General features: G+C 41.1%; 1 protein-coding gene across 1 annotated transcript in view; it reads left to right on the forward strand.

Annotated features, from left to right (window-relative positions):
- Positions 1–27,620, forward strand: part of AFAP1 (actin filament associated protein 1) — a 110,170-nt gene that overhangs the window by 35,504 nt on the left and 47,046 nt on the right. Inside the window, exons 2-3 of the mRNA XM_084204245.1 lie at positions 14,596–14,724; positions 19,423–19,520. Of these exons, the coding sequence (XP_084060371.1) occupies positions 14,598–14,724; positions 19,423–19,520 (225 nt within the window). The 5' untranslated portion in view covers positions 14,596–14,597. The remainder of the gene's footprint in view (positions 1–14,595; positions 14,725–19,422; positions 19,521–27,620) is intronic.

Genomic DNA, 27,620 nt, shown 5'->3' on the forward strand with positions numbered 1-27,620 from the left:
AGTGTATGTACACATTCAACATGTATATATTTGGTCTGTAGGGCTGATTTGGTGTTGCAGCACAGCAGTTACATTGCCACCAAATTTGTGGATTTAGAGAACTGCAGAACACGAAACTTTTCCCATTTGTCACTGGTCTCCCCACGAGGGAAGTACCAGGCTGTGCACAGAGCTGCCCTAGCCTGCAGTGTGGTTGGGACACCAGCCCTCAATGTGTTCTGTCACTCCCTTTGTGGAAGCAGGACACAGAGGACAACATGATTCTGTCATTACCCCAGTATTGCCTGATAGGATAGGATAAAAGGAATTTCAAAACAGCCTGAGCTTGTGACTACAGCCCTACAAGCTTCATGGAGCGTTAATTTAGGTACAGGTATGTCTGTGGTCATGTTCCACCATGAAGTTACTGCAGCATGACTGGGTATTGCTCTTAAAAACTTTATCAGAGCCCTGCTTCAGTCCATCCTGTGGCTGCACAAGCACACATGCCAGCCCAGAGAAGAGGCAGAAAGTCAGCCTGGCTTTGGGAAAAGCTGTGGTTTGGGAAAGGTGCCCAGAGCTCCTTCTTTTGGTGGCAGTGCCAAGTTAAGCTCTGTGACAGTGTTTGTGGTACTAAGCCTGCCTCAGTTTCCCATCTGTAAACCACAGAGTGCTGCTTTGTCATCCAAAAGGATGGTAGGAAAATTGAGTAGTCTCCAGTGCCTTGGGAATGAGCATTGCTTTCTAAAAGTTAGGAGATAGTTTCTTTCCTGTTTCTCTGACTTGAAAAATTGCAAAGGCTTTTTTTAGAATCCATGCCTTCATCATAATGATTTCTTGATTTAGCTATTAGTCAGTTTTCATCACTTTGCCATCTGGAATGAAAAGGAAGTGTAAGCAGATTCTGCCTTTCTTCATATTCCTCTTAAGGAAAATAGTGGCAAAAAAAAAAAAAAAGTAATCATGAGAAAAGAGATTAAATAAGCAAAGAAGATAAAAAGCCTTAGCCCAAGCACACATTTGCATTTTTCCTATAAACAAGCTATTTAACTGAGAGAAACTTTTCAGTTTTTCTTCAAAGAATTCTGTAAAGGTTCATGGATTGTGAATGACCCATCTTCCTCTTGTTTTTCTTCTCACGTTCCTTCCATTTCATCAGGGCCACCTGGCCTTTTTGAAGCACCTTTCTGCCATTTTCAAATGCTCCAAAACAAGGACTTATTTAGATAGTTGATATTTTTCTCCTGGTCTTTTCTGCCTTTTGCCAATTGCCTGTCAATTTCTTGCTTCTAGGAGGTGAACAAAGTCACCAGGCATTATTTTATTGCTAAAGTATGTATCTGTCCTGAGCCCCTACAAATATGGGGACAGATCTAGAAAGGACTAGGACATGATGGAACATTTTGTCCTTTCTAATGTTGTTTGGGTTTGGGTTTTTGGGTTTTTTCTTTTTGGTTTTAGAACTTTATTAGCTACAGCCATGGTTCTCAAACTGTAGCTTAAGAAAAAAATGGTTGCAAATATTCATCTTAGCAGTTTCTTCACTTCATTTTCAAAGTGCTTTAAACAGAAGGGAAATGGTTTGGGCTTTGGTTTTTTGTATTTGCTAGAATTCCCCCAAAACCTGCTAATGTGGATTTGACTGCTTGTTTTCTTATTGTAAATAATTTCTAAATTGAATGATGAAAAATCCATGTAGGGTAAAATGTATTTTACTAGGAGCATTTTAAAATGCTCAATTTGATGATTCTGTTCCTGTAAGAAGTTTTCAGTGTGTCTTCCATGGAAAAGAAGAGAGCAGATTTCTACCTCAGATTATTGCCCCTGGAGCCTGGCGAATTAGTTCTTCTCTAGAGTCAGTATGTTGCAATTTATGTATAGGAAATGTCTCTCTGAGACTTTCTCTTTTTAAAGGCCACAGAAGTAAGATTAGTATGAGAATTGTAACCTCAATGTGCTTGATTATTCTCACATTTTGCTTTTCTTCATGCAGTGCAAATCAGATGCAAATAGGAAACTATTAGGAATAAATGATCAAGATGATAAAATGCAGTTTCACTTGTTTCCTTAACAGCCCCTAGAAATTAGATGGGGAAATGTAATTTACACAAGCAAGACCAGTCCTGAGTTTTCTGTACTTTTGCTTGGGAAAGACCTTCTTATGTTCTTTGGAAGAGATGTACACTTTATTAACTTACTTTTTAACTCTGATGAAAATGTATGGGGGAAGGAGAAGGGGAAAGTAAAAAAGCACAGACCAGGAGGAAGATTCAGTCCCATTTGTTTCAGTGTCTACAATTTGGTCTCTCTTGATGGAGGATAGATGCTGTCAGATTAGAGGCCACTGTCACCCCATTTGAGTTGCAAAGAGGGTTGCCTGTGTGGTCTAATAATGATCTAAGGAGGACAGATGTAGCATTAGCTTCTGGTTCAAGCAGCCACTGTATTAATTTTCAAGTGAGCAGCAGCAGCAGATGGTGAGATGAGGCAAGGATGCAAATGCTTGCCACGGACAGCTTTTGTGTTTGTGCAGGGGCAGGGCTCAGCCCCTGCCTGGCCAGCCCAGCTGGTCAGTGCCAGCCTGGCTGGGAGGGATCCCCACGGGGCTCCGAGCCTGACCCTGGCTCTTTGTGCTGTGATGCAATGGGATCACTTTTATAGAGAGTCAGCACATTTTTGATAATAACCGAGACCAACAGATGCATCAGGCTGTGGTTTCCTACTTAGGGTATGAGTCTGGGAAAAACAAAGCACATAAACTCAGGAAATGTGCAAACTTGCTATAACTCTGATGGTTGCTGTTTTGCTTTTTTTCTTGAGGGAGGGTGCTGGGTTTCGCCTTTGAGATCTCAGTGGGAGAACATTTGGCAGTGTATCTTCTTTGTTACTCAGGAGTATGGGAAAAGCTGGGGAACACCTTTTGGCAAATGTGGCTTAGCAAACCATCCAGGATCTCATCCAGATTGATGGCACACCCAGCCCTTGGTGAAGCTCCTGTTGATCAGGGCATCCCCTCAGCTGTGGCAGAAGTTTCATGAGGACAGATGGACATGCAGTGAACCTCTTAGTCATAAAATGTGACTTCCCTGCCCAAGTGATACTGCTGAAGTGTGCTCAGAGGTAATTTGTGCTTGCTGTGTAGTTTGAATATAGGGTTTTGTTCTGAACCCAATGGTCCATTTTTATCTTTATGGTATCCATCAGCTGATGCAAGTGGGCAATCACAGAGAGAATATGCTAAGGATGTAGGTAAAGTGCTTTTCTTCTTCTCTCCTGTGGCCTGATAGGAAGTTTTTAAATGCTGTAACAGTGAGGAGCTGATGTTGCTTGTGCTGTTCAGTCCCAGCCCTTTTTACAAACAATAAATTATGTCCTTGACCTGAAGAAACACAGCCAGACTCAGAGTGAGTGAGAGCCACTGGTAACATTTTGGACATACATCCCCAGAGCTTAGAATTATTCTTGGCATATAGAATAATAATATTACTTTTTGTAAATGGCACCTCTGTGTTGGAAAGGGCCAGGTGTGAGGGGGAGGATGGAGCTGGCACAGCTGGCCAGGCAGTGCCCGTGCTGCTGCCAGGATATGTTCTGGCAGCTGCCCTGGGCTCCCATCCTCAGAGCTGCATTCTCCCACTGCTGGCAGGAGGAACAGACATCTGACTGTTTGTCTTTGCTCCTTCTGCATTGGAATGAAGTTACTGCCTTTTAGGTGTTAATAGCTAAACCCCTTTTTTTTGGTCTCTCTCTGAACCCATCCTGCTGCTTTGGTTAGTAAAATTGATCAGAAGGATTGGGAGGTTTTTTTACCATGGGAAAACATTTGCAGGGTCTGACCCAAAGGTAGATAAAAAACCCCAGCTGCATGAGGAAACTGGTGCAACTGTTGGTCAAGGGGAATGTGAGGATTACTGCTTGAGGGAATGCTGAAAGAAAGAGGGATTTCATGGGAGAGAGGGAGGCTGCCTGGCAGGGAAAAGGGAGGCTGTTCCAAACATATGGGGCAGTGTGACCAGATATTAAAAAAAACAGATAATGTCCAGAAAGCAGAAAATGATGCAAGGGGAGTTCAAGTCATGGAGGTAAATTTTCCCTGTGATCTTGTAGGTAAGTCTGTCTAGCACAGTCTGTATTCCAAAGAGGTGCAGGGCTGATTGAATAGAAGAGGAAAGGTGGCTGGAGCAGCCTGAGAGAAAGGTGTTGACAGCAGTTTATTACTGTTTCTTAAACATATGTTTTTTGGTTTCATGACAAATTTAGAGCAGAGCCATAATTAAAATGAAATCTCTGTAAAATACAAGTATTTGCTGCATGTCCTAGGTTGCAGTGAATTAGTTGAGCTTTAGTGAAACTTCATGAAGTGTGCCAGATAAAGACCCAAAGTGTTGAATAAAGGGTTATTTTTCTTTCATTTTTTGTTGAGAGGAGAAATTTTTTGTTTTGTTTTTGTTTTTTGTTTGTTTTATTTTTTGTCTTCTGAATATGTCTTGTTTTCTGGCTGGTCAGTACCCACAGATGAAAATCCCCATCTATCAGTACTATGGATGTTGAAAATAATTCAGCTTTCCAGTTAGTGTATTTCACATGGTACGTTGGTGACACAGTGACAACTTCTTACATGAGATTTGTGGGGTCTAAATCTAGTCACAAAAATTGTGCCAGAGTATTTGTGCTGCTCTTTTCAGCATGCTCAGTTTCAGGTCCCATCACAGTGGTATTGCCCATGTCCTGCTGGGGCAGTGAGGCTCTCATGTACTGCTGCCATTATTTACAATTCCCACTGTCACTTCCAGCATTCCATGCTAGAATATTTAAATGTTGAGGTTTCTGTATATTTTAAAGGTGGGAAAATGAGATTTTGTGACAAAATAGCATTTTGGATTCCAGTACAGTCCTTCGAGTGGCAACATTTCAGTTGACTTATTGAACCAACTTATTTTTAGTGTATTCTTCAGCACCTCTTCTTTTCTGACAAATACATGAAAGTGCACTTGTTTGAATTCTGAGTCTCTTATTGTAAGAAAATATAACTTAGTTTCAGGGACCATTCCTGAAATGTACTTTCAGACTTCATCTTCTTTTAGAGAATAGTCTTTGATCAGTTAGTAACAATGGAGACAAAAAGGGGCCCTGGAGGTTGCTCTGTGGAGCTCCATCAGCAGGTGTGGATCCCACTCCTGGCTGATCCCTTGCCTGTGCTGGGGGTGTTTGGTGTTGCCCTCCCTGGCAGCAGCCTCTGTCCAAGCCCAGAGGCCCCTGGATGGAATCCAGGCTCCCAGCACTCTCTGTGCTGGCCATGGCAGGGTTCCAGAGGGAGCTTTGGTCTCCCTCATTGGCATGCTGCAGAGCTGTGTTGAGGGCAGGAACTGAAAGGAGTAATTTGCCTCAGGCTGGCTGAGCTCATTTTTTTTTTTTAATTTATTTTTTATTTATTTTCAGAAACTATAATGTTAAACATTTATTTGATTTTCCTGTCTTCCTAGTAACCATGAAGGAGAACCAGGAGGAGGAAAAATCATTGGTGTATTTCAGATAATGAACCTAAGGGGTAGTGGGAATTGAATTTCCCCATTTTAGAATTACAGCTTTCCTACTTTATCACAGCTAGCTGAATCCACTGTTGAAAGGCATATATTGCTGTTTTCAATGGAGAATATATTTCATGCATTTATGGATCATGTGTGTCATCTGTATCAATGTGTACATCTATTAATAGAAATTTTCAAAAGCCTGACAGAAAAAGCAGAACATGCTTCTCTCCTTGGAGAAAGCGTCAGACAATAATCAATGTATGGCAGAAGTTACTCATTGCATAATGAACTGTCATATATATATATTGCAATGAGAACTGTCATATAAAAAGTGTTGTAGGACAGAAAAAAAGGAGTTCTTTTCCATCTTCGCATCCAAATGGGAGAGCTTATGGATCTATTCTTATAAAATGCAGTATTATCTCATTTCTGGCTCTAATTTAGCTGCACACTGAAAGTCTGGAGCTCCAAATTCACAAAGTGAAAACTGTTCTTCAGCTGTACTGCTCACATGGCTGACATGAGCAGACTCTGGACTTGAACAATTTTAAAGTTTGCTATTTGACGTGGATAATAAAATTGTGTTGCTCAATGCAGAAATGCCAAATTCTAATGTACAATTCCTACCGTCGCCGTATTTGTGTTTCTTTGTCATTGTTTTGCTATTCTGTTTCTCCCTTCCATTAACTTCCTTAATTTACTGTCTCACTTTTCTTCTGGATATGTAATTATTCATAACTTTGAAAGAAGTTCTGCCCTAAGAAGGGATCTGTGTTCAGCTGGGGACACAAGTGAAGAGCTCCCAGGGGGTGCTGCAGTTCTTTCCTTTGTTTTTACTGCCACAGGTCACTTGTTTCTGTGTGTCTCAGCCTTATCTGAGCCCCATTTCCCCTGGGATTTGGAGACAGGCACAGACTTTCACCTCCTACCACAGATTTTCTGTCTTCTTCATCAGAGGGAACTGCTTTGCTTTTGTGGATTTGGAGCCTGTTCATTAATTCTGTAGTGGCTGCTTATCTTTGGTGGTTTGGAGAGAGGGAGGAGGTGAGATAATGCAGGAGCCAGCAGACAGGACCTGGAATGTCTTGTCCTGATGGGATGATGGCAGCTGATACTTTTGGAGGTGGTGAAATGCAAGAAATTCCAGTTTCCTGCTGCAGAGGGATAATGGGGGCCCAAACATAAAGCTGAGCCTGAGTGCTCACAGAGAGCACAGAGGCAGGAGGGTGAGACTTTCTCAGCCTCTGGGCATCCAGTGAGGGTGTAATCCATGTTCATGGGCTTTGCAAAGTGTGTTACATTCATTTTGGGAACAAAAGAAATCTCATATGGAAAACATACTTTTAGATAAAGTCTTGAACAGCTTTATAAAAGTCCACTGTAAGTTTATTTAGTTAGTTATCAGCATTTTTTTCTCTTTTTGGCTAGCATATTATGGGTGTCTTGTAGATAATTGGTACTTAAATAAAAATAAATGCCTTGAACACTAATTATTTTTTTCTTCTTTTTTGGTTCTTTGTTTCTTATTTATTTTTTCCCTTTTTTATTTCTCCTTTTGTCATTTTTCCTCCTCTGTTTTATTTTTAGGTTTTTTTTTTTTTTTCTGAGAGTCTGTGAATTTGCTTAAAGGCAGACATTCCTCTCCAAAGCCTGTGGCATTGCTTAAACACTGGTCTGTGCCTTAAAAAATAAATGCTTTATCCATCCACCCTATGCTAATGGATTACACCCCAGCACTGCTGTCACTCCTTGCATGGCTGTAGGATTTTTGGCATGGCTGTAGGATTCAGTGATGGAGCAGGACTTTTGGCAGCTTGTTTCTTGTCCAGACATTCCTTAATGCCTTCCCACCTCTGGTTTTATCACCCAGGTATGGAAACAGTAGCACTTGGAGCTCTGATGGCTTTTGTGGAAAGCTGGTTTTGTAAAAGCCAATTCCTTGAGAGCTGAAGCAGAGAAAAGAGGGAGAAAGAGGAATACACTGGGTTGTGGGTGAAGTGATCCCTTGAGGATGATCATAAATATGCATGAGACAGGAGGAGTTTTTAGTAGATTTGTTTTGCCTCTCTTGCCCCAAGCTGTCTGGAGAGAATCTTCGTGACAGGCTGGGGAGTGCCAAATTTTAAACAAAACATTATTTTTTGCCATTTTTTATAGGGGTGTAATTATTTTTATGCTAAAACACTCTAGTGGAAATCCTTATATACATTTTACTTGCTTCATACTAGCTCTTCATCTCTAGGGCTTCATTTACTATTTAGGGTTCACCCCTTTTCAACACACTACCATTCTTTGCTCTAATGCCCTGTATCCCCAAGCTGATCATCTTCAATTTGTGGAGCACGATCTGGCATATTTATCAGGCAGAATCCATCACACCTTGTACATTATGGGCAGCAAAGAAGGGCAAGTGCAATTAAGAGAAAACTCATCAAGTGAGAAGTCTTGTCTCCTCCCAGGGAGTTCCTCAAGCAGCAAGACTTTTTATTTCATGGGGCAGGGGATGCCAATACAATTTTCAAATATGTCAACTAGTTGCTGGTAGCATATTGAAAACATTAAAAACTTTTCCTGCTGCTAAGTATGCTCTCACTGCCTGCTTTCATGTTTTGTGTTCTTCTGTGTGAAAACCTTTCCCTGGATAATGATAAAATAGTCATGAAAGGAGTTTTTTTATTAATTGCTGGATACAGGTATTTGTAACTGTGTAATAGGATTGAGTAGAAGTGCATCAAAGTGAATTTGCATTTTTTTTCATAAAGCTCCTTGTGGCTCTGCATTCATTATGGTGTCCCTGATATTTATAGCTTTATAAAAAACAGCCATGGTTTCCTCAGCAGTAGTCTGTTATGATCTTTTTAATAAAATATTCAAATTACAGCATCCAAAGCTAAGGATAGTGACACTATTTCAAGAGAAATGGGTATAAGCCTGAAGCTCACATTCTGCTTTTTATTTTAAATGAGAACAATATGTCTGGTTTCTACAATGTTCTTGTGTACCCAAATACCAGGGAGGTTTTTTTGAAGGTTTGGGAGAGTCTCTGTGTTTCAAGAAGTTTTTACATGGGTTCAAGATTGGCCTCAGTATTACCCATTAATCCAGTCATATTTGTTTGGGGAAGTCAAGTGGGATCACCCCCCATGAAACTGGGGCTCAAGATGCTGACACAGATTTTTTGCTTTCCTGGAAGATGCACTTCACATAAATACACCTCTCTCCACAAACAGAGAGGTAGCAAAGGGAAAATCTCTGACCTGTATTGTATAAAAAGTCAGATTAGGTGATTTTTTGTAGTGGGTCTCTGTTCTAACCTTCAATTTCTGCAAATGACAAACTAAACAGAGAACAAAAAACATAAGCACAGAGAAATTTCATTCAGCAATGTTTAAGGAACTGATCAATAGGATCTTCTAGGGGCTCAATTAAAATTCATGTTGCTGTGATAAGAACTGATCAATAGGATCTTTTAATTGGGGCTCAATTAAAATTCATGTTGCTGTGATAGATTTGCATACTTAGGTATTTTCATAAATACATTTATGACAGACATGCAAGCATGGAAGTGAAGTTATTTTGTATGGGAGGTTTGTGCTGCATGGACAAGACAACAATTAATAAACAAACTTGCTGTCCTCCTTCCTGGACTTGCATTTCTTTTTCTTTGAAAGTTCACTAGTGTATATTAGTCAACTGGAAAACACTTTCTGGTCATTTGTGCTATGACAAGGGTAAGAAATACTGTAATTGCTAGGACTGACCAAAAACAATCTGACCATTTTTCTAAAGAGCTCATTCTTGTCATTTCTTCTGGTTTAAGCAACCTTGAAATCATGTGTGTGATACAGAACTGTCCCTACAATTTTTTTCAAATCAACTGTAAGTGAAAACTATATTCTTTTAAAAAATGGTTATAAACTAGTATCTGTAAACATAGATTTGGAATAATTGCATCATTATGCATTTTTATTCCCATTTGGTTTTAGTTCTGGTTTGGAACAAAATCTGCAGTGTGATGTAATTGCCTTCTTCTGATTATTTTTGCCTTGGTGTATTCTGTTGCTGGCTGGTGTATATAGTTTTTATGTGCTGCCATTTGAAAAACTTTAAAACTCTTGAGAGCTGGTCTTGGAAACCCTTCTGGATTTATCATTGTTTTTTTATTTGTGCATGGCAATTACAGCAGCCCATTAGGGGCTGCTGTAATTCCTATTGAGCATAGAATGGACTTCTCATCATTTAATATGGAATTTGATTTTGTTTCTCAGTCCAGCTAAAATCAGCTTACTGTTGTGATTACCATCCCTGTGCTCCACCCTGCCTTTCACCACCTGCCACTTACCAGTAATTCCTTTGGCAATGAGAATACAGCTAAACTGTCAAATAAATTGGCCCCTTTTTGAGAGCCTTCTTCTGATTATTATTCTTTCTTTGTGGTGATGTCAGATTTCCAAGGGTAATCTCTCACTGGAGGAGTATGTTTTTCTTTGGTGCTTGCATCACCCGCACTTTTTCAGTCTCCATTTAAGAAATAATGATTGCTTACTGAGAATATGTAGATTTTCTGTTACTCAGTTCCTTTTTTTTTTTTTTGTGAGCACATCTCCACATTTCTAGGAAGGAGAAAATAAGACTTTTTAATCCAGAAAATCAGCCAAGGACTGACAACAGGGAATCTTGTTTCTTCCTCTGAACATACAAGCTCATCTTGGAAAAAAGAGTTTTCAGTACTTTGTTTCAATGCACTCCATGGCATTATTTCTGCTCTTTCCTTAAGCTGCAAAAGTACTAACTTAGGAAAGTATGCTTTAGGATGTGTGGAAAGAGTGTTCCTTGCTAGCTGGGAACAGTGTTTCCCTTCTTTCTTTTCAGATGTTTGACATCAATGCGTATATGAAATGAAATGCGGAACTTTCTTCCTTCACAGTTTGATATTTATGATACTATTAACTCCCACCAAAAAAAAACCAAAAAAACATTCCTCATTTATTCCTGGTAGAAACAATGTCTAAGTGCTCATGTCTAGCATTTTTTAAAAGCTGCCAACAATTTCATTCTGTTGTCACACCAGAATTGTCAATTAGCATTTTTGGCTGCCTGCCTGAAGTCAGTGTCACACACCTGGGAGCTGGGCCAGGCAGGAGCAGCAGTCACTGTCACACACCTGGGAGCTGGGCCAGGCAGGAGCAGCAGTCACTGTCACACACCTGGGAGGGCAGGAGCAGCAGTCAGTGTCACACACCTGGGCCAGACAGGAGCAGCAGTCAGTGTCACACACCTGGGCCAGGCAGGAGCAGCAGTCAGTGTCACACACCTGGGAGCTAGGTCAGGCAGGAGCAGCAGTCAGTGTCACACACCTGGGCCAGGCAGGAGCAGCAGTCAGTGTCACACACCTGGGAGCTAGGTCAGGCAGGAGCAGCAGTCAGTGTCACACACCTGGGCCAGGCAGGAGCAGCAGTCAGTGTCACACACCTGGGCCAGGCAGGAGCAGCAGTCAGTGTCACACACCTTGGCCAGGCAGGAGCAGCAGTCAGTGTCACACACCTGGGAGGGCAGGAGCAGCAGTCAGTGTCACACACCTGGGAGGGCAGGAGCAGCAGTCAGTGTCACACACCTGGGAGGGCAGGAGCAGCAGTCAGTGTCACACACCTTGGCCAGGCAGGAGCAGCAGTCAGTGTCACACACCTGGGCCAGGCAGGAGCAGCAGTCAGTCAGTGTCACACACCTGGGCCAGGCAGGAGCATCAATCTGGCCTTTCTGTGTTCTGGGTGAGGCACTGCTGGACCTCTGAGCCTCTGCCCAGCGTGCCCAGGGCACACGCAGGGAGTGTCACTGCTGAGGCAGTGCTTGGCATGTTCTCAAGTATTGCCTCACTGGTATCAGGTTGATCTTCCCATCCTCTTATCCATCCTAACCAAAGATTTGTGTTTTAAATCCTCTGCTGGGGCAGTTAAATTGCTGGAAATCTTCTTACCTTTGCTATTGCTCACACCAGTGCCTTTGGTGGGCTGGTCACTGTAGGTCCATGGGAAGGGGTCACCAGGGATTGCAATGCAGATTTCCTCCAAGCCAGAGAGAAAAGCCACATATTTGGTGCCACATATGGTACAATCAGGGGGGATTTGGGCTGGTGCAGCTCCCAGAAGTCTCTCCAGTTGTGGTTTCCTATCTCTTGTCCTCTTGCTTCCCTGTCTCCTTCCCTCTTGCTCTGTTTTTGTTTCTCATTGTGCAATCCATCTGTTTATATTAGATTATAAGATCCTGAGACGAAGGATCTGATAATTTTTAATAACTTCACACAGTTGTGTACACTTTGCATATCAAAGGTATCTGATGCTTTCATCCTTTTTTCCCTTCCTGGAAGTGAAGGTTCTCAGCAAAGAAATGAGGTGACTGTGGCAGACTGTATTCTTTGGTGAAGAGGTGAAGGCAGGGCTCCCTTTCAGCCTATTTACAGTCCCTTGCCTAAAAGAAATCAGGAAACATGGCATTGCAAAGAAATATTAGTGCAGTAAAATATGCAATTACTAACAGTAATTGCAATTACTAACAATAAATATGGCTGTAGAGCAATATGAAAAATACACATTTCTTGCACTGCATTCTGATGAGGTTTTACAATGATTGCCTAGATTGTATGATAATGATAGCTTTTGAAAGCATGTATCATATCAAGTAACTATTAAAATATTCATATATTCTGTAACTAAAATGAACAATATTAATGCATTTTATATTCAAAGCATACTTAAAAGCTGGAGACCACTATACACAGAATGGAATATGCATCTTATCTCTAAATTTGAGAAGAAGATAAGAGCTGATTATTTGGGCATTACTTTTTTTGGTTTTTTTGGTCATACAGACTTTTTATTTCTCCTAGAGTCTCATGATCACTTTGCAAATCTGAATTTATGCCTTTGTGCTTCAGAAAGCTGTATGCTGTATATATATTGTTTCATAATTTGAACAACTCTGGAAGTAATAGGGTTGTTGTGAAATACTTTGGATTTCTGGCAGATTTCTAGAGAGCTTAGACGGCTACAAATAGGATGGCAAAAAAAATTACCATTGTAGCCATGGGATGTTTTTCATGAGCTACATTCTGAAGCAACACAGACAGTTTCCCTGTCATTTTAAAAACCCTTTTTCTGCCAATATATTGTGAAAATCTTTGGGAAACATAGTTCATGAATATGTGGACAGTTTGTGTAATGGCAGTACTACTGCTCAGTGGAATAAAAGAATATCATCACCAAGAAAAACTTAGGGAGGATGGAATTATATGTACAAATGAATAGTGTCTTTGAGAAAATTAAGGGTTAAGGGTCTGGAGCACAAGCCCTAAGGAGCAGTATCTAAGGGAGCTGAGATTGTTGAGACTGGAGAAAATGGGATTCAGGTTGGCCATTGTCTCCAACTACCTGAAAAGAGGTTGTAGGGAGGTGGGTGCCGGTGTTTTACCCCAGGTCAAGAGGAAATGCCCTCAGTTTGCACCAGGGGATGTTTAGGTTGGATATTATGGAAAATGTCTTCTGTGAAAAGATGGTCAAACATTGAAACAGGCTCCCCAGGAAAGGATGGAGTCACTGTCCTTGATAAATGTGGATGTGGTGCTTAGGGACATGGTGTGGTGGTGCACTTGCCAGTGCTGTGTTTGGACTTGATTATCTTAAAAGTCTTCTACAGCCTAAATGATTCAGTGAAAATAATTGCCCAAGCATACTTCTTCAGGGATTTCTTTGTTAAGATGTTTTTGTGCCCTGGTATTGCTGACTGGTACATCTTCTGCACTTGCCAGGAGCTTGTTGGCTTTGCCAGAGGTACCTAGGTACAGTTTCCAAATGCATGGGAAAATCTGCATTTCTTGGAGACAAAAATAGGCCAGGAGTCCTTGCAGGAGTGTAGCTGACTCTGTGGGATAAAGCAAATGCACCTCAAACAAGGGTTGTTTAAACATCCTGACACGTTCTCAGAAATGGAAGAAAGGATTCCAGGTTCACTTGGGTAAACAATTGTATCTGAAAGGTTTTAGGAGTAGGGGAGAGCTGGTGAGGGAGTAAGCAGCAAAGAATGTACCTTTCAGAGGTCTGAAGGGGCTTAGCAGCAGTTGCCCAGTTAGGCCTGGAAAAGACTATAAAAACAAATGTGATTAAGTAGAGAAAAATTTAAGTGGAGGCTTTTTGGAATGAAAATACAAAACTATAAATAGTACATCCCCTTAAGCAAAGGGACCAGAGAATCTCAGAATTATGAGAGAACTGAAGCATGAAAATGTGGTTCAATACCATGGGTTTGCTCAGAAAGCTGCTGAAGAGATCATATGATCAGGCTAACAGAGGTGTTTGTATGTATGGTCTGAGCTACTGCAGTTCTTAGGATGATGCAAGACTTTGGGGATGACTTGAAGGGACAAAAGTAGAACGGTGCTTATGAAATTCATTGATAAAAAAATTGAGAAGCACTGGGAATAGAGAGAAGGAATTTAATTTTTTCTAGAGTTGGAAAGTTTTGAGATCTGGAATAATAGAATAGGATGAAATGTGAAATGCATCACATGGAATCTGGGGAGTGATAAGAAAACCTGTGAGAGATTGGGAGCTTGCCTTTGGACGTCATAAAAAAGAGAAATCACTGCAAAGAAAAGAGTACCTGCTCTTACCACAGCAAACAGAAGAAAAAAAAGGAAATGCATGAAGGAAAGATTCATTAAAATACCAGTGGTGTCTGGAAGCTTTACCAAGCCTTATATTTGTTCTGCTGCAGTTTGTTAATGGGAGGGGAACGAGAGTGGCAGAGACAGAAAAGCCAGGGGCCACCATTCCTGTCTGGTGCTGGCTTCATCATGTGGCATGTGAAAAGATATGTCTTCCAGTTTGGAAATAAATGTTATAAATGCCAGCAGTGCTCACTGATGGATTATTCTGTTGGTTCTTTAATGTATAATAATGTTAAAATCTCTTTTCATCAGGGAGGACTTCATTTTTAATAAACACTAGAAAATAACAATGAATGTGGATAAATGAGAATTTTTTTTTCCAATGGGACTATTCAGAAAAAGTAATTCTATTCTTTTGTCTTTCAGCCATGGAAGAGTTAATAGTTGAGCTGCGCCTGTTTCTTGAACTTCTGGACCATGAATATCTAACTTCCACTGTCAGGGAGAAGAAGGCAGTAATAACTAACATTCTCCTGAGGATACAGTCATCAAAAGGTCAGCGCTGGGGTGTGTTTTCTCATTTGCAGAATGCACAGAATAAGTCTGTGCACTCAGTGAAATAACTTTAAGAGCGGAAGACAAGCCCTAAATTGAAGCAGGACAGAAAGACAGGGTGAAGCCAAAGTGTGACTTTCCTGAATGCTTGGCTTTGTGTCCAGCAGTGAAATACAGCAAAGGGCACACTTAGGAGTGCGTTGGGTGAACCCAGCCACAGAATTATTGCCTAGGTAGAATGTCTTCACTTCTGCTGGTAGAGTGGCTACTTCATTTAATTGTGCCAGCAATGCTGTGTGTGAGTTTTGATGGCAGGGAGTGCTGGCTGCAGCAGTTTATCGGTGTCAAATGACCCAAATCCATCAAAAGGCCTGATACTGAGGTGGAGTCTGGTGCACAACTGATACAGGAGTGCCAAGCCAGAGATAGGAAATGGTTGTCAGAATGTTTGGATTGCATTTTGCAGTTAGACTCACTTTCTTGTTTTCTTCCTATCTAAAACCATTTTTATTGCACAACTTCTTGTCTCCATCAAGATTATGGAACTGAGTGCAACATAAATGATTCACTGTGTACAGGAACCTTTCCACAGAGCTTTGGTGAAGAACATTCCTCACTATTTTTTCTAATAGTGCCCATATATTTTTTACCACACTTTTCTGTATGCAGTGACATCTGGGCCCTAAGACCTCTGTCTCCACTACATCTGACAGAAGTAGTGCCAGTGTAAACCCCCAGTCTAGATTTTTGAAAAATACCAGAGTTTGTTGAAGGAAAATGCCAAATTGTGAGCAGCTGGATTTCTCTTGATTTGTTTCCTCTCTGGTGCTAGAAAAATGTGGTCTTGTTTGATGCAGTGTTGCCCCCATCTATTAAAGAAATAGTTTTTGCTGCAGGATTCAAGTCCAAGGAGATCTTTAAAGTAATGATTGTCCTCTTTTCCATTTTGACATCCTTAAAGACTCACCACTATTTCTACTTTACACTGAGAGAACAAGGTAGATACCAATTTCTCATATTGTGGAAGGAGTCTTCATGCTCCAAAAGCTCATCAAAACACACCAAACTCCCCAAAAATCTATAGGGGTGAACCTGCAATTTATGTTTAGAAACAGCTGTATTTTACTGGCATTCAAAATAAACTCAGCAATGCTGAGCTGACCCTGCATGTTCTTGCAATCTTTACAACTAGACTTATTAAGAAAAACATTTGACAGGTGTCATTCTGTTGCCATCTTTGAGAACATGGGGAAAGATTGTCACATTCTTTCCTTTGGGATTGTGGATGGTGTTCCAGGAGGAAAACCCTCCATTCACAGTGCTATGTTTCTGGACTCTAGTGCTCAATTATTTATGCTGTTGTACTGTGGAGTGGTCCTTGCATTAGTTTGGCCTGACCAGACTTGTGTCCTCCATCAGTTCCTAGGCATGATGTGGGAGTTTGCTTGGCCAAAGATCTGCTCCCTATAGACAGTTAAAATCACTTTGAGGGTGAGAGGTCTCACTGTGTGAATATCAATTTCTGTGTGCCAGGGCTCCTTCCTGGGTGTGTCCAGTCTATGTCTCTACGTGTGGTGGCAGATAAGAATACCCCAGAGCCATAGCTTTCCACTATTCAGCACCTACCATTTAGGTTTTAAAGCCTATTAGGCTCTGTAGCAAGATCCATATCATCCAGTTACAGGATCCATCCATCACCAAGGTCTCTATGAGATCCTTGTATTAAGTGGTCGGGCTTTGCTCAGTGCAGTTGTACTGGAACATTTTACTCACCTCTAGTGCCTTCGTTCAAGGAGATCAAATGTAGACATTTGAAAGAAAAGTTGTAAAAGTGATTAAAGGATCCAGAAATATGCCTTCAAATTAGCCAAAATGAGGTGTCATAATTAATCTTTATGTAGAAAAGGAGTGACTGAGAACAAGCTCCTAGCCTTACACAAGAGTAAGTGCAATGACTGAATGCTTGCTTCAAAGTGGTAATAAAACACGTTTTGAGCATTGAAGCTATGAACTAATGGAAGAACTTAGCAAGTTCTGCATGCCATTGCTGGCATCTTATCAAGATGGAATATTTTGCTAAAAGATATGCTCTGGTTCAAACCAGAGTTAAGGAAACCCCATAGTTCAGTTAAGTAAGAGATCATAGGTCCATGCTTTATATATCTATAAACTTTAGTTTATGTTATTGAGTGGAATTTAAGCCAGCATGGCCTCTAAAAAAGCATCCAGTTTCTCTCCCCAGGCTACTCATGTATTGCCTCTTCTTTTCTTCTAGTACAAACATTATTTGCTTTTTTTTGCTGGTTTAGTCCTAACCAGTGTCACTTCCCTGGTCTGGTTCAACCTAAGGCCACACACATGCTTATGCTGGCTCAGAGGAGAGGTTGGTGCAGGGACAGGAACAAGGCAGGGAAGGAGAGGAACTGCCTCCTTGGGAGCTCTGCCATCACATCCTGGCCTTGAGTGTGTGTGAAACTACCCAGGGAGTCATGTACTTTACTGGAGCCGACCCTGCTGCTTTTTTAATCAGTCATAACATTCAGTACTCCCATCCCTTTGAAACTATTCATCTCTTCATTAAAATTAAAAGCAATAAAAGATGCATAAGCCCACAGTACTGTGTAACTAAGATGAGCTATCATTTGGAGTCTGTTTTTCAGATTGTTGTTTTACTCCACCCACACAACTCCACGAGAGCTCTTGAGTTGCTGGCACAGTTTAAGAGGCTTGAGGACTATGCTGAGTTCAAGCTCTTAAGTTGCATTTGCAGAAATCAACAGGGTGAATCCAACAGGATTTTTTGATTGCTGGAGAAAACCATGTAAGATCAATGGGGAATGGTGATGATGGATCTGGGAACTGGCTGGCTTTGTTAGAGCATCTGGAAATGAACAATTATGTTTTTCTTTGTAAAGGTGTGGAAATTATAGTGATGGGCTGGTTGGGTTTCAGTAAAACACTTCAATCTGAGTGAGTTCTTACTTGGGGAATTCTTTAGAAATCTTTTGCCTTGTTTTGTTCTATCTCCCCTAAATGCACACTGTTTTCTTCATCTAATATCTACCAAGCAGAGAGAACTGGCCCAGGCAGATGTGTTCTTCAGGTCATAGCTGCTTGGCCTCAACCTGCCCTGCATCCAAACTAGTGGTTACTCTGAATAGCTGGCAAAACTATAAACCTTATTTTTCTTCCTGAGCCTTGGCATGCCCAGTGGAGTGTAGGTCTGAAGAAAACACTTGGCATTTCATTCTAAAACTCAGCCTAAAAAACAAAGACACAAAGAGTTTATTTTGGAATAAGAACTGTTGCTGGATTTAGTCATTTAATATGACTGTCAACACTGCCTGTTTTCCTTAACAGGACCTGATGCCCTAAACTTGTTGGACTCCTTTTGCAGTATAGGTTGGTAGAAGAAATTCAATGTTAGAGCAGGTTCTTGTTCACATACACATAGATGAAAACTGGGGAAAATTGTTTTACAGAGTCTGTAGTATTTACTTGGAATGGTTTGGGGTTTTTTCAGTAAAAATCCCTTCATATATGACTTCTGGTTGTTATAGAAAGCATGGGAGACTTGGACATGGATGGCAGTCATAATATGGACTCATCACTCATGCTAGTAAAGACCAATGAGTGAAAGTTATACTGGAAAAAAAAAGAAAAAGGAATGTTTCCCAAGACTAATCACTGTCTTGATTTGTAGGAAGAAAGAAGAATCTGTAGTCTTTGGAGACAGTTTAATATATCAGTGTTGTTTTTCAACCCATGACTTCACAGCCAGTGGGACTGGGATGTTATGACAAGAAACATTTCATCATTGATTACATTTTTGAGAATTATATGATCTTGTCCGAAAGGCATCCATTTTACTGTGTAAATACATATTTTAAAAACGGAGCTAAACACTAGGAACTAAAGTCCATCTAGGGTTAAAGAGAGTCCACGCCATGACTGAATTTCTGCCAGAACATTGAGGAGATGCACCCAAATCTTCTTTTGATATTTAGAAGAATAAACAATATCCTGTTTCTATGAAGGGAATTCAACTGTGATTTAAATTATTGTGCCAAAACCACAGTGAGTTGGTCCTTCCTCTGTTCTCCTGTGAGGGAGATGCAACAAGGTCTTTTCTTCCACCCTCTTCTCCATTCTTTTGGCATGAAAGATGGTTTGGGGCTCGTTTCTCCGTGATGGCCTTGCCCATCCAAAATGTGCCACAGGAACAACTGTTGATCATCTCCATTGAAGAAAGGCAGCTGGTCATGTACTGCCCACTGGCTATGTTTTATTTACTGTATGGTGCCACTGAGATATTTTCAAATGTGGCATATTCCCCCAGCAAATGTTTTTATCTGGCGGGCACCTGGCAGCGTGTTTGAATGTTGTTTGAGTTTGAGATGGATAGGCAGCTCAGAATGATTTCCTGTCATTTTTTTCAACGTCTGGTATTTGTTGATCCAAACAGCATATATGTCATTATCATATAGAGCAAGTATGTGTTTGTTCTGCTTGATTAAATTCCTGAATTCCCAGCATTCTTCCAGTCCTGCCTCAGTAACTGCACTTGGGAGGTGGGCTGTGATCAGAACTGCATGCCAGATTTCAGTGTGTGACACTCAGACATGGGAGCCACATGTGGAAAAAATACCCCCTTTGCATCCACCAAGGTATTAAGTGATGTTTGGTGCTCTTCCACAGGTTTAGAAATAAAAGAACATGTCCAGAAGCAAGAAGTTGCCAACAGTTTGCCGGCGCCTCCTCAAATGCCTCTGCCAGAAATACCTCAGCAGTGGCTGGTGAGTGTTATATTTAATTATATAAATATATACAAGAGTGAAGGTATTTATGGTAAGTCCTAAAAGAAATGATTACAAGGAGAAGAGTCTGCAGGTCCAGGGAAATAATTATTCCTCTCACTTCTGCTTTGGTTGAGGGAATTTGGTTCAGCCTGCTGAAGAGACATGAAAAAATTCCCTGTGGTGAAATAAGCCTTGGAATAGGTCACCTGCAGAGGCTGTGGAATGGCAGTCCTTGGAGATTTGCAGAATTCAGACAGAAGCCTGAGCAACATAGCCTTAATTTCAAAGGTTGACCTGTCCTGTGTTGGAGGTTGGCCTAGCCAAGCTCACAGGTCCCAGACAGTTTCTTACACTTTTATTGGTAACATTTCCTGGAGCAAGCCTAGCGAGAAGACTCTTTTCAGTAGCTGAAAAATGAAGGTGCAGAGTTTTAAAATGAAGGAAGAATACTTCCTTTTTTAAAAATTAAGTCTTTAGTGCCTTTCCTGCCCAGTCTCTGGGTAGGAAATTCCCTTCAGATCAAGCAGATGCACTGATTCTTAGAGGTGTTTATAGCAAAGATACTGATTCAGATCTGTAATTCAATCCTCCAGCTGGGAGCAGCTGTCTTATAGAAAAAACCTGTAAACAAGTTTCAGTTCTTCTGTCATAGTGACTTTACAGTAGATATGATGAAGAAAACATTTTCAAGATTTTTTTTGAGAAGTGTAAAAATATCATGGTTTAGCCTGTTGAAGGTTGAACTGATACTGATAAAGTATCCATCTCTTTGTTCTTGGGTGGAAAATTGTGTGCACAGTGGTAAGGACCATCCATGGAGACCCATGTTCATTCAATCAGGAAGCACAGATGCAGCTTACAGGGCCAGAGTAACTGGATGGCTGAAGCTCTCCCTCATTTTAGTGTGGTATTTAATTAACACAGTCATGCCTGGGCCTAAGGGAAATATAAGGCAGTAGCATCTTATGAACAAAAGAACTGTGTATGAAATGGAACTCCTGGCCAGCCTTTTGTAAAATGCTATGGACTGCAGAAAAAAAAAAATAAAAAAACCGGAGCAAACAGGTATGGAATAGCTAAATCTTACTTTCTTTCTAAGCAATGCCAGCTTTAGGTTTGTGACAGTAGATTAATTATGCATGTATTTAATGGATGCAAAAGAAGTGTTATTAATATTCAGTGAAACTTAGAGAATCCATTTCATGGTTAACAGTGCCAGAAACTGATTATTTTTATTTAATTCAAAATACATACAGCATAAATTACAAGGGAAAGGGTTCAGAAGAGGCAGGAAAATTATGCAAAATGAACATGTCTTTGAAATGTAGACTTCAGGTACTTCAGGTTTCATAAACTGAAACCAGCAAAGATCCTCATTCTTTTATACATGTGTGGGTTCAGTTTGGCTCTGAAGATTCAAGTTGTTTTTCTTAGAACAACCCATCTCCTTTTCCTTTCTCATACACTAATGTGTAAATTCCCCTAAAGTTGGTACAGCTGCAGCAAGTTAAATGGTGTGAAGTATGAATTAGGTCCAGGAGGTCAGCACTGGTTTTTGCAGTAGTTAATTTTGGATTTTTAATAACAAAATATTTCTCTGAGATACTGTGGGAATTGCCGTGGAAGTTGGCGCGGTTAGAGCTGGCTGCAGCCTGGTCTTCCCATGTTGAGCCTGGCAAAGTGGAGTTTGAACATGGCCCTCCCTTGTGATCTGCCTGTAACACTGTGGATGTTTTCACCTCAGTGAATTCAGCACGTTTTTCCATAGTGTTAGAAGCTGATTTTTGCCAGTGTTTCTGCAATTCTGTTGCTGCTCTCAGGCATTGGTGGATTTCCCCTCCCTTTCAGTGCCACTGTGAGATGAGCCAGGAGGTGTCCCAAGCCTCTCATTGTCTTGCAGTACCCAAATACAGGTTACAAGTGGTGATATTTTAATATGGTAGCACATTGCAATTTGTGCAAATGATCACAGACTGCTGCTGTTCTGCAAAAGACCAGGAGGAATCTGAACAGAAAGACAAAACCATCAGCTTTTTGTCCTTTGAACACTATGGTAAGCTCAGACCCCAGTCTTACTTTGAATTCTTCTCCTGAAGTCACATTGATATGATGGAATTGATCATTATATCATTCAGGTGTCTCTGTATTAAACCCTTGTTATTATTGATATGTTCAGAGACTGTCATCTTTCTTTTCATACACAGGACATTAGTGCCAGTGGCCAAGATCTAATTCTCTCATCCACTACTGCTCTTGCATGGTGATTTTCAATGCACCCTGAATCAATGGAGTCCTAAAGATTTGTAGCTGATGCCAAACTCTATGAAAACTGTACATAATTGCAGTGATATAAATACTGAGCTACCTTTCCCAGCCACTTTTCATAGACTGTGTTTTCATAGCTGAGTAGAAAAAATTCCCTGGGCCCACCAGAGGCTGGAATATCCTGCTGCTGGTTGCCCTTCTTCACATGGCAAGTTGGAAGGCATTCTCTGTGGCACCTCTTTTTGACAACTGTTCAGGACAGAAAGTTTTTTCCACTTGCTAAGTAACATCTAGTGATGGTCTCAGCCTCCAATGAAAACACATTGTGCTGATGGAGCACAGGAATTTACTGGAGGTGGGAATCAATAACTTCAAATAAACTATACACTGTTTTAAAATCTCTGGGTTTAGCCCATCAGTTATTGAATGTGATGAAAATTAAAGGTTCATTTACACCACTGTTTCTCTTTATGTCACTCAAGGATTTCTGCATTCAAAAATGTTTAGTCTGAATTGGTGTTTAAGTTTCTACTTATGTAAAGATGTGTGGGTGGGAAGGAATTCAATACTCCTTAAAGTAGTGCCAGGAGCAGAATTATGTGTGGGCAGGTGCTGTGCAAGGTTTCCTTTGTAAATCTGTAAATAGACCTGCATATTTGCTCAGGCCAAATCTTTTATCGGTTTTGTTATTCATCAGCCCATGAACTAAGAGTATAAAATTCATTTTATTGAGACATGCTGTTAATAGTTTAAATGGAGTCTCAAGTTATTAAAACACATTAGAGCCTGGAGAGTTTTTCTGGACTCAGTGGGCTTTGAAGGGTCAAAGTTGAGGGACAAAGTTGGGCCTTAGGTATACTCGAATTAAGAAAATCACTACACAGTCTCTTAGTAATTCTCTTTTGTACACATTTCCTTGGCTGCATCTGCTCTAGCAGACCTTCTGTCAGGCGTGGAAAGCCCAAATCCCCTCTTGCTTTAGTCTGTGTGTGCAGCTCCTTTAGGTGGCTGGCAGAGTAAACGCTGCAGATGAAGGATGTGAGGCTTAGGGGCAGTGCTGAATCCCTCTAGAGAGCTGAGACCCCACTTGTCTGGGAGCATCGCTCTGAGCTTGCCAGCAGGGATGCAGTGCCAGCTCTGGAGCTTTCTTTGGGTCAGCTGCAGAGCAGGAGGTCGCTGTGTTTGAAATGGAGTCCTGTCTGTTCCTCCTTCCTGAACCTGCTCGCTGCCAGGTCCTGTCTTCAGCCTGCCTCGCCCACCTCTGCATCAGCAGCTGCTTTTATGGCTTTCCCTGCTCCTCACAGGCGTGAAGCAGTGCTCCATGGTGGCTCTGGGGGAATAACAGGGCCAAGGCTGTGTGCATGCTTCAGAGTGCTGCTGGTGGTTTAACACCTGGGGTCCCATTCTTGCACCATCACCAAGTTGCCTTGAAGTCCATTTTCCACTGGGGCAGTGGGATAATATCCGGTGTGTCCCGCTGCTCACATGTGCCTGAGGATTCCTGGCATAAATTATCCACAGCATGACAGTGACAGAATGCTTCTAGCCTCCAAGCATTTTGGTTGTCATATTACATCTGACAGTTGGTGATTTCATTGCACTGTGCTGTCCAACAAAATCAAACACAAACGGCACACTTAGCTATTTTGCATGATTTTCACACTGAAATCGAGTGTATGTTTTGTTTTTCTTGGAATACTGACAATTTAATAATTATTTAACTGCAGCAAATGTTCAGCAAAATTCCAGAACCCTGCAGATATGAATCAAAAGAATGGGTCATCTTCCTCCAACCCACTCCTGCACAATACACATTCACTCTGTAGGAGTGCTTCATATAAATGGGTTTCCTGTTGTGGGGAAATCATTTGACAGCCTCCCTTTATCTGGCTCCCTGTCAGGTAAACCCTTACATATTTATTAGGAAATGCTGAAATGAGACAGTGTCCTTGGAGAAGAAGAAAAATCACCTAGAAATCGAAAGGATTTTTGAGGTGATATATCACTAATTATATTAATCATTCTTTGCATAGCAAACAAAAAAGTGCCAGTTTTTGAGCTTTTTCTAAAGTATGCCTTGAGAAAAGTGCCATAACAGAAGCACAGGTCCATGTGTCATGTGGATATTTGGGAATTTGTTTCATCTACCTTTTTTCCCTAACACTGAAAACCAGTTATTATTCTCCATTTCTCTTTAAAGATGATCTTAAGACATTATTAATTTTCAGGTTCTTTCCTTCCTGGAGCAGAGTCAAAAGTAGAGTTGAAAGCCACAAAAATAAATTTAACAAATATTCATTTGTTTCATTCAGAGCTGGCTATACCTTCAGCTTGAACAGGTCTGAGCAAGTTCTTCCACAATGAAGGAACAAGTAAAGAGGCCTTTTTAAATTATCAGTGCAGTTACTCTTACTGCAGACAATGATAAAATATTAACCCTTTCAGAAACCAGCTAAAATCTGTTCACTAGCATTTAGGTTTCTTTAACCCACTGTGTCAATTTTAAAGTTGTTTATCATCCCAGTGTTCTTTGCCAGTCTTTGTCTATGTGTTTAAGCAGGTCTTTTCCCCTCACCATGGTATGTGTGCTTCAGATATTCTTTGTAATCCCAATCATATTCCCCTCAGGTGTCATTTCATTCCACTGTGTATAAGAAAGGCTCTATCAGTTTCATTCTGAGCTTTGGTTTAATATGATGATATTATGATATCAGTATTTATTATGATAATATGATATTATTATTATATTATGATATCGGTATTTCTCCTGAGCACCTGCTGCATGGATCACGTGCATTGATCATACCAGAACAGCAGTCTGAACACAGAATGAACATAGAATCATTTAGGTTGGAAAAGACCCTTCAGATCATGGAGTCCAAGTGTTTGCCTAAAGCTCCCACTAAACTGTGTCCCCACATGCCACATCTGCATGAATTTAAATAGCTCCACACTATTGCTGATCCAAGCCAGGTGCCATTGGCCTTCTTGGCCACCTGGGCACACTGGGATTGTGGAATATAATATGTCATTGCATAAGGAACAAGGATGAAGAAATGTGTGCCACCTCTTTTTTGTGTTACCAATGTCTTGCAGGGCACTCTAGTTGCCATTTCTGTTTTCCAGGGTTGAGGTTGGTGAATTATTGTTGATGATTTATTTCATACTTGCAAATGGTGCCACAGAAAAGTTTTAGCTAAAGCAATTACCTTCTCAGTTAATTTATAGCACACCTTTATAGCAGTACACATCACCGTATTTCAAAACTTTCCTCATGTCTGAGCTGCCAGAATGAGCTGTTCTCAGCTGCCTTTGGTTGGAATTTACATTTTAACTGCATTTATTGTAGAATGCTCACACTTCTGACCTCAGGTTTTTAATTTCTTGTTTCTATGTTTCTTGTTACCTGTCCATAAAATCCCATCCCTGTGGTGATAGGGACCAATTTTTTTGCTTTCCTGATCATGCTCATTAATATTCTGTGCACAAATACATGAGGAAGGAATTAGGCCAATAAGGACCAAGTCTCCTCTTGTTTTAATTTGATGAAGTGCTCAGGCCCTTAGACAGTATAGTTCCAGTGGAAATGGCATTGCCTGCACTTTCATCACTGCGCTGCCTTGTCCTCACTGTCAAGTCACACACTTGGATGAGTTTATTTACTTCTGGAAGAGAAAGGTGATTTTGTCTTTTCTGGGGAGTACAGACACTCCTTTGAGCACAGTCAGAATAAACAACTCTGACTGAGAGCCCTGCTGCTTAAAATTCAGATTAATCCTTCTCATGTAATATGTATGAAAGTGTTCCCTGCATTAATTAAAGCCCATTTCATTTTTTGGTACACACAGACCCTTTGCTTGACATGAGTCAAGTCTGTTGTTTTGTCTGAGTGATGCTTCCAACTGTCTGTGTAATAATCTTTTATTATAAATTATGAATGATACAGAAATACCTTGGTTTTGTTTCTGGCTCATTCGCTTTCACTTTTAATTATTTTGTTAGATCTTCTGTTCCTTCCGTTGAGTCATTTTCACTCCAGTCGTCCACAGAGTTTGGGTGTAACTCTTTCCAGCTACCTGTACTTCAGTGATGCATTCCATGCTTCAGTCTTTTTGGTTTTATTTACTATCTCAAATAATATGTGTGTAATACATAGAACAGCAAGAACTGAGACTATTTGTGTCTGGACACAGACTGACAGTGCCATCAGAGGTGCAAGAACCAGCTGGGTTTTCTACTTTGTCAATATACTGTGTTGTTCTGTTGTTCTGTTACTGTTCCCACTTGGTCCTGTTCATTGTCATCTTTGCCTTCCTGTTTCTTAGGTGAAGGGATTGTTCAGGTATCCGAGCAGATGTGTTGTACCTTGTGAAACAGTAACTCATCTCCTGGAGAGATGCAGGTGTAAATGCTCTCCAGACAATCTTCAGATAAAACTGTGGAGCCATAGGATGCCCTGATTCATTCTTTAATGTGAGCCAGCCTGTTCAGATCTCTTTCCCATCATCAGGCTGTGCTCTCTGAGGCTGTGATCTGTTTGTAGTCACTGTCTAAGCACTTTTCCAGTGATACCTTTAATTAGGCATTCACCCCTGAGTCAGCAGACACGCTCTCAGGCTGTGTCAGATGTTCCTCCACTCCCTGGAGGACAGGGTGCCAAGTGTGTGCCTTCTGTTCTTAATCTTAAAGCTGCTCAAATCCCTGTTCAGGACCACCCCCTAAGGTGAAGCTCCACTTGAGCTTACACTCATCCTCTGCTTGATCACTTCCACTTCTTTCCCCCTTGCCCTCCTCTGTTCAGCACTGCAGGAGCTGGTGGGTGACCAGTTCTGCTCATATTGCAGGGCATCCCATCATGTCAAACTCTGGTTGTTGGTTTTTCAGGGGATTCCTTCTGTTTTTTCCTGGTAGCACTGGCATTGTAGAGGTGTGTGCTGGAAATGCATCTGCAGTCAGAGATGGTCAGGTGGGACTACACCAACACCCATCAAGTGGCCCTGTTACCCCCCTTCTGGTGGGACTGACAGGGTTACTCCATTCCAGAAAGCTTTGTAGCTGTCTGTCTGGTTTTGTGGCCTTTTGTGCTCAGAAGTTGGGAAGATAAATTGTTAGACTTCCTTCACATTATTTGGCTCCCAGTTTTGTGGTCTCCAACTGACAAACTCAGAAATAATAAACTTAGAATAAGAAGCAGAGGTCAAATGAAGAATATTTCTCAGCTTTTCCTTGTGTACCCTCAGGCTAATATTGCGCAGCTTAAAGTGATCTTAATGTCCCACAAAGTCAGCACTTTTGTCCAGAAGAAATCCAAGGTCCATCCAGGTCCTCAACTGCTGAAAATAAATGGTGAATTCTCTTTAGCAGAATTTTGAATTTATTTAAGGGCTGTCATACCAAGTGCTTGGCAAGTACTAATGCCCAGTTTCTATTTCTAACCCTTACAGTGTTACAAAAAAAGCCTGATTGAAATGTATGCTCAGTAATTTTGTGAATTGTGTTTTGCCCAGTTTGTTGGTTCATCTTGCTTTGTGGACATCCAGTTCTGCACATGTGTATTTAGGGACCATAGATGTGTGCATACTCTTCCCCCTGCCTCCAGGCTGAAGGTGCAGTGGGATTCTGCAGAGGTCAGGTCTAAGCTTGCTCTGGAACAAATGAATATGCTTGTCTCAGAGTTTGTTCCTGACAGCCCAGGTTTGCCTGCTGGCCCCTGAGCAGCTTTCTTGGACATCCCCAGTGTGTGACCCCTTTTCTGTTCTGGTGTTGCTGCCTTCAGCACTGAGGGGCTCTGTATGAGCTGGATCCAGACTGGTGGTTGCTGTAATAACACAG

Source organism: Fringilla coelebs, assembly GCF_963513975.1.
Source record: "Fringilla coelebs genome assembly, chromosome: 4".
NCBI classification, from domain to species: domain Eukaryota; kingdom Metazoa; phylum Chordata; class Aves; order Passeriformes; family Fringillidae; genus Fringilla; species Fringilla coelebs.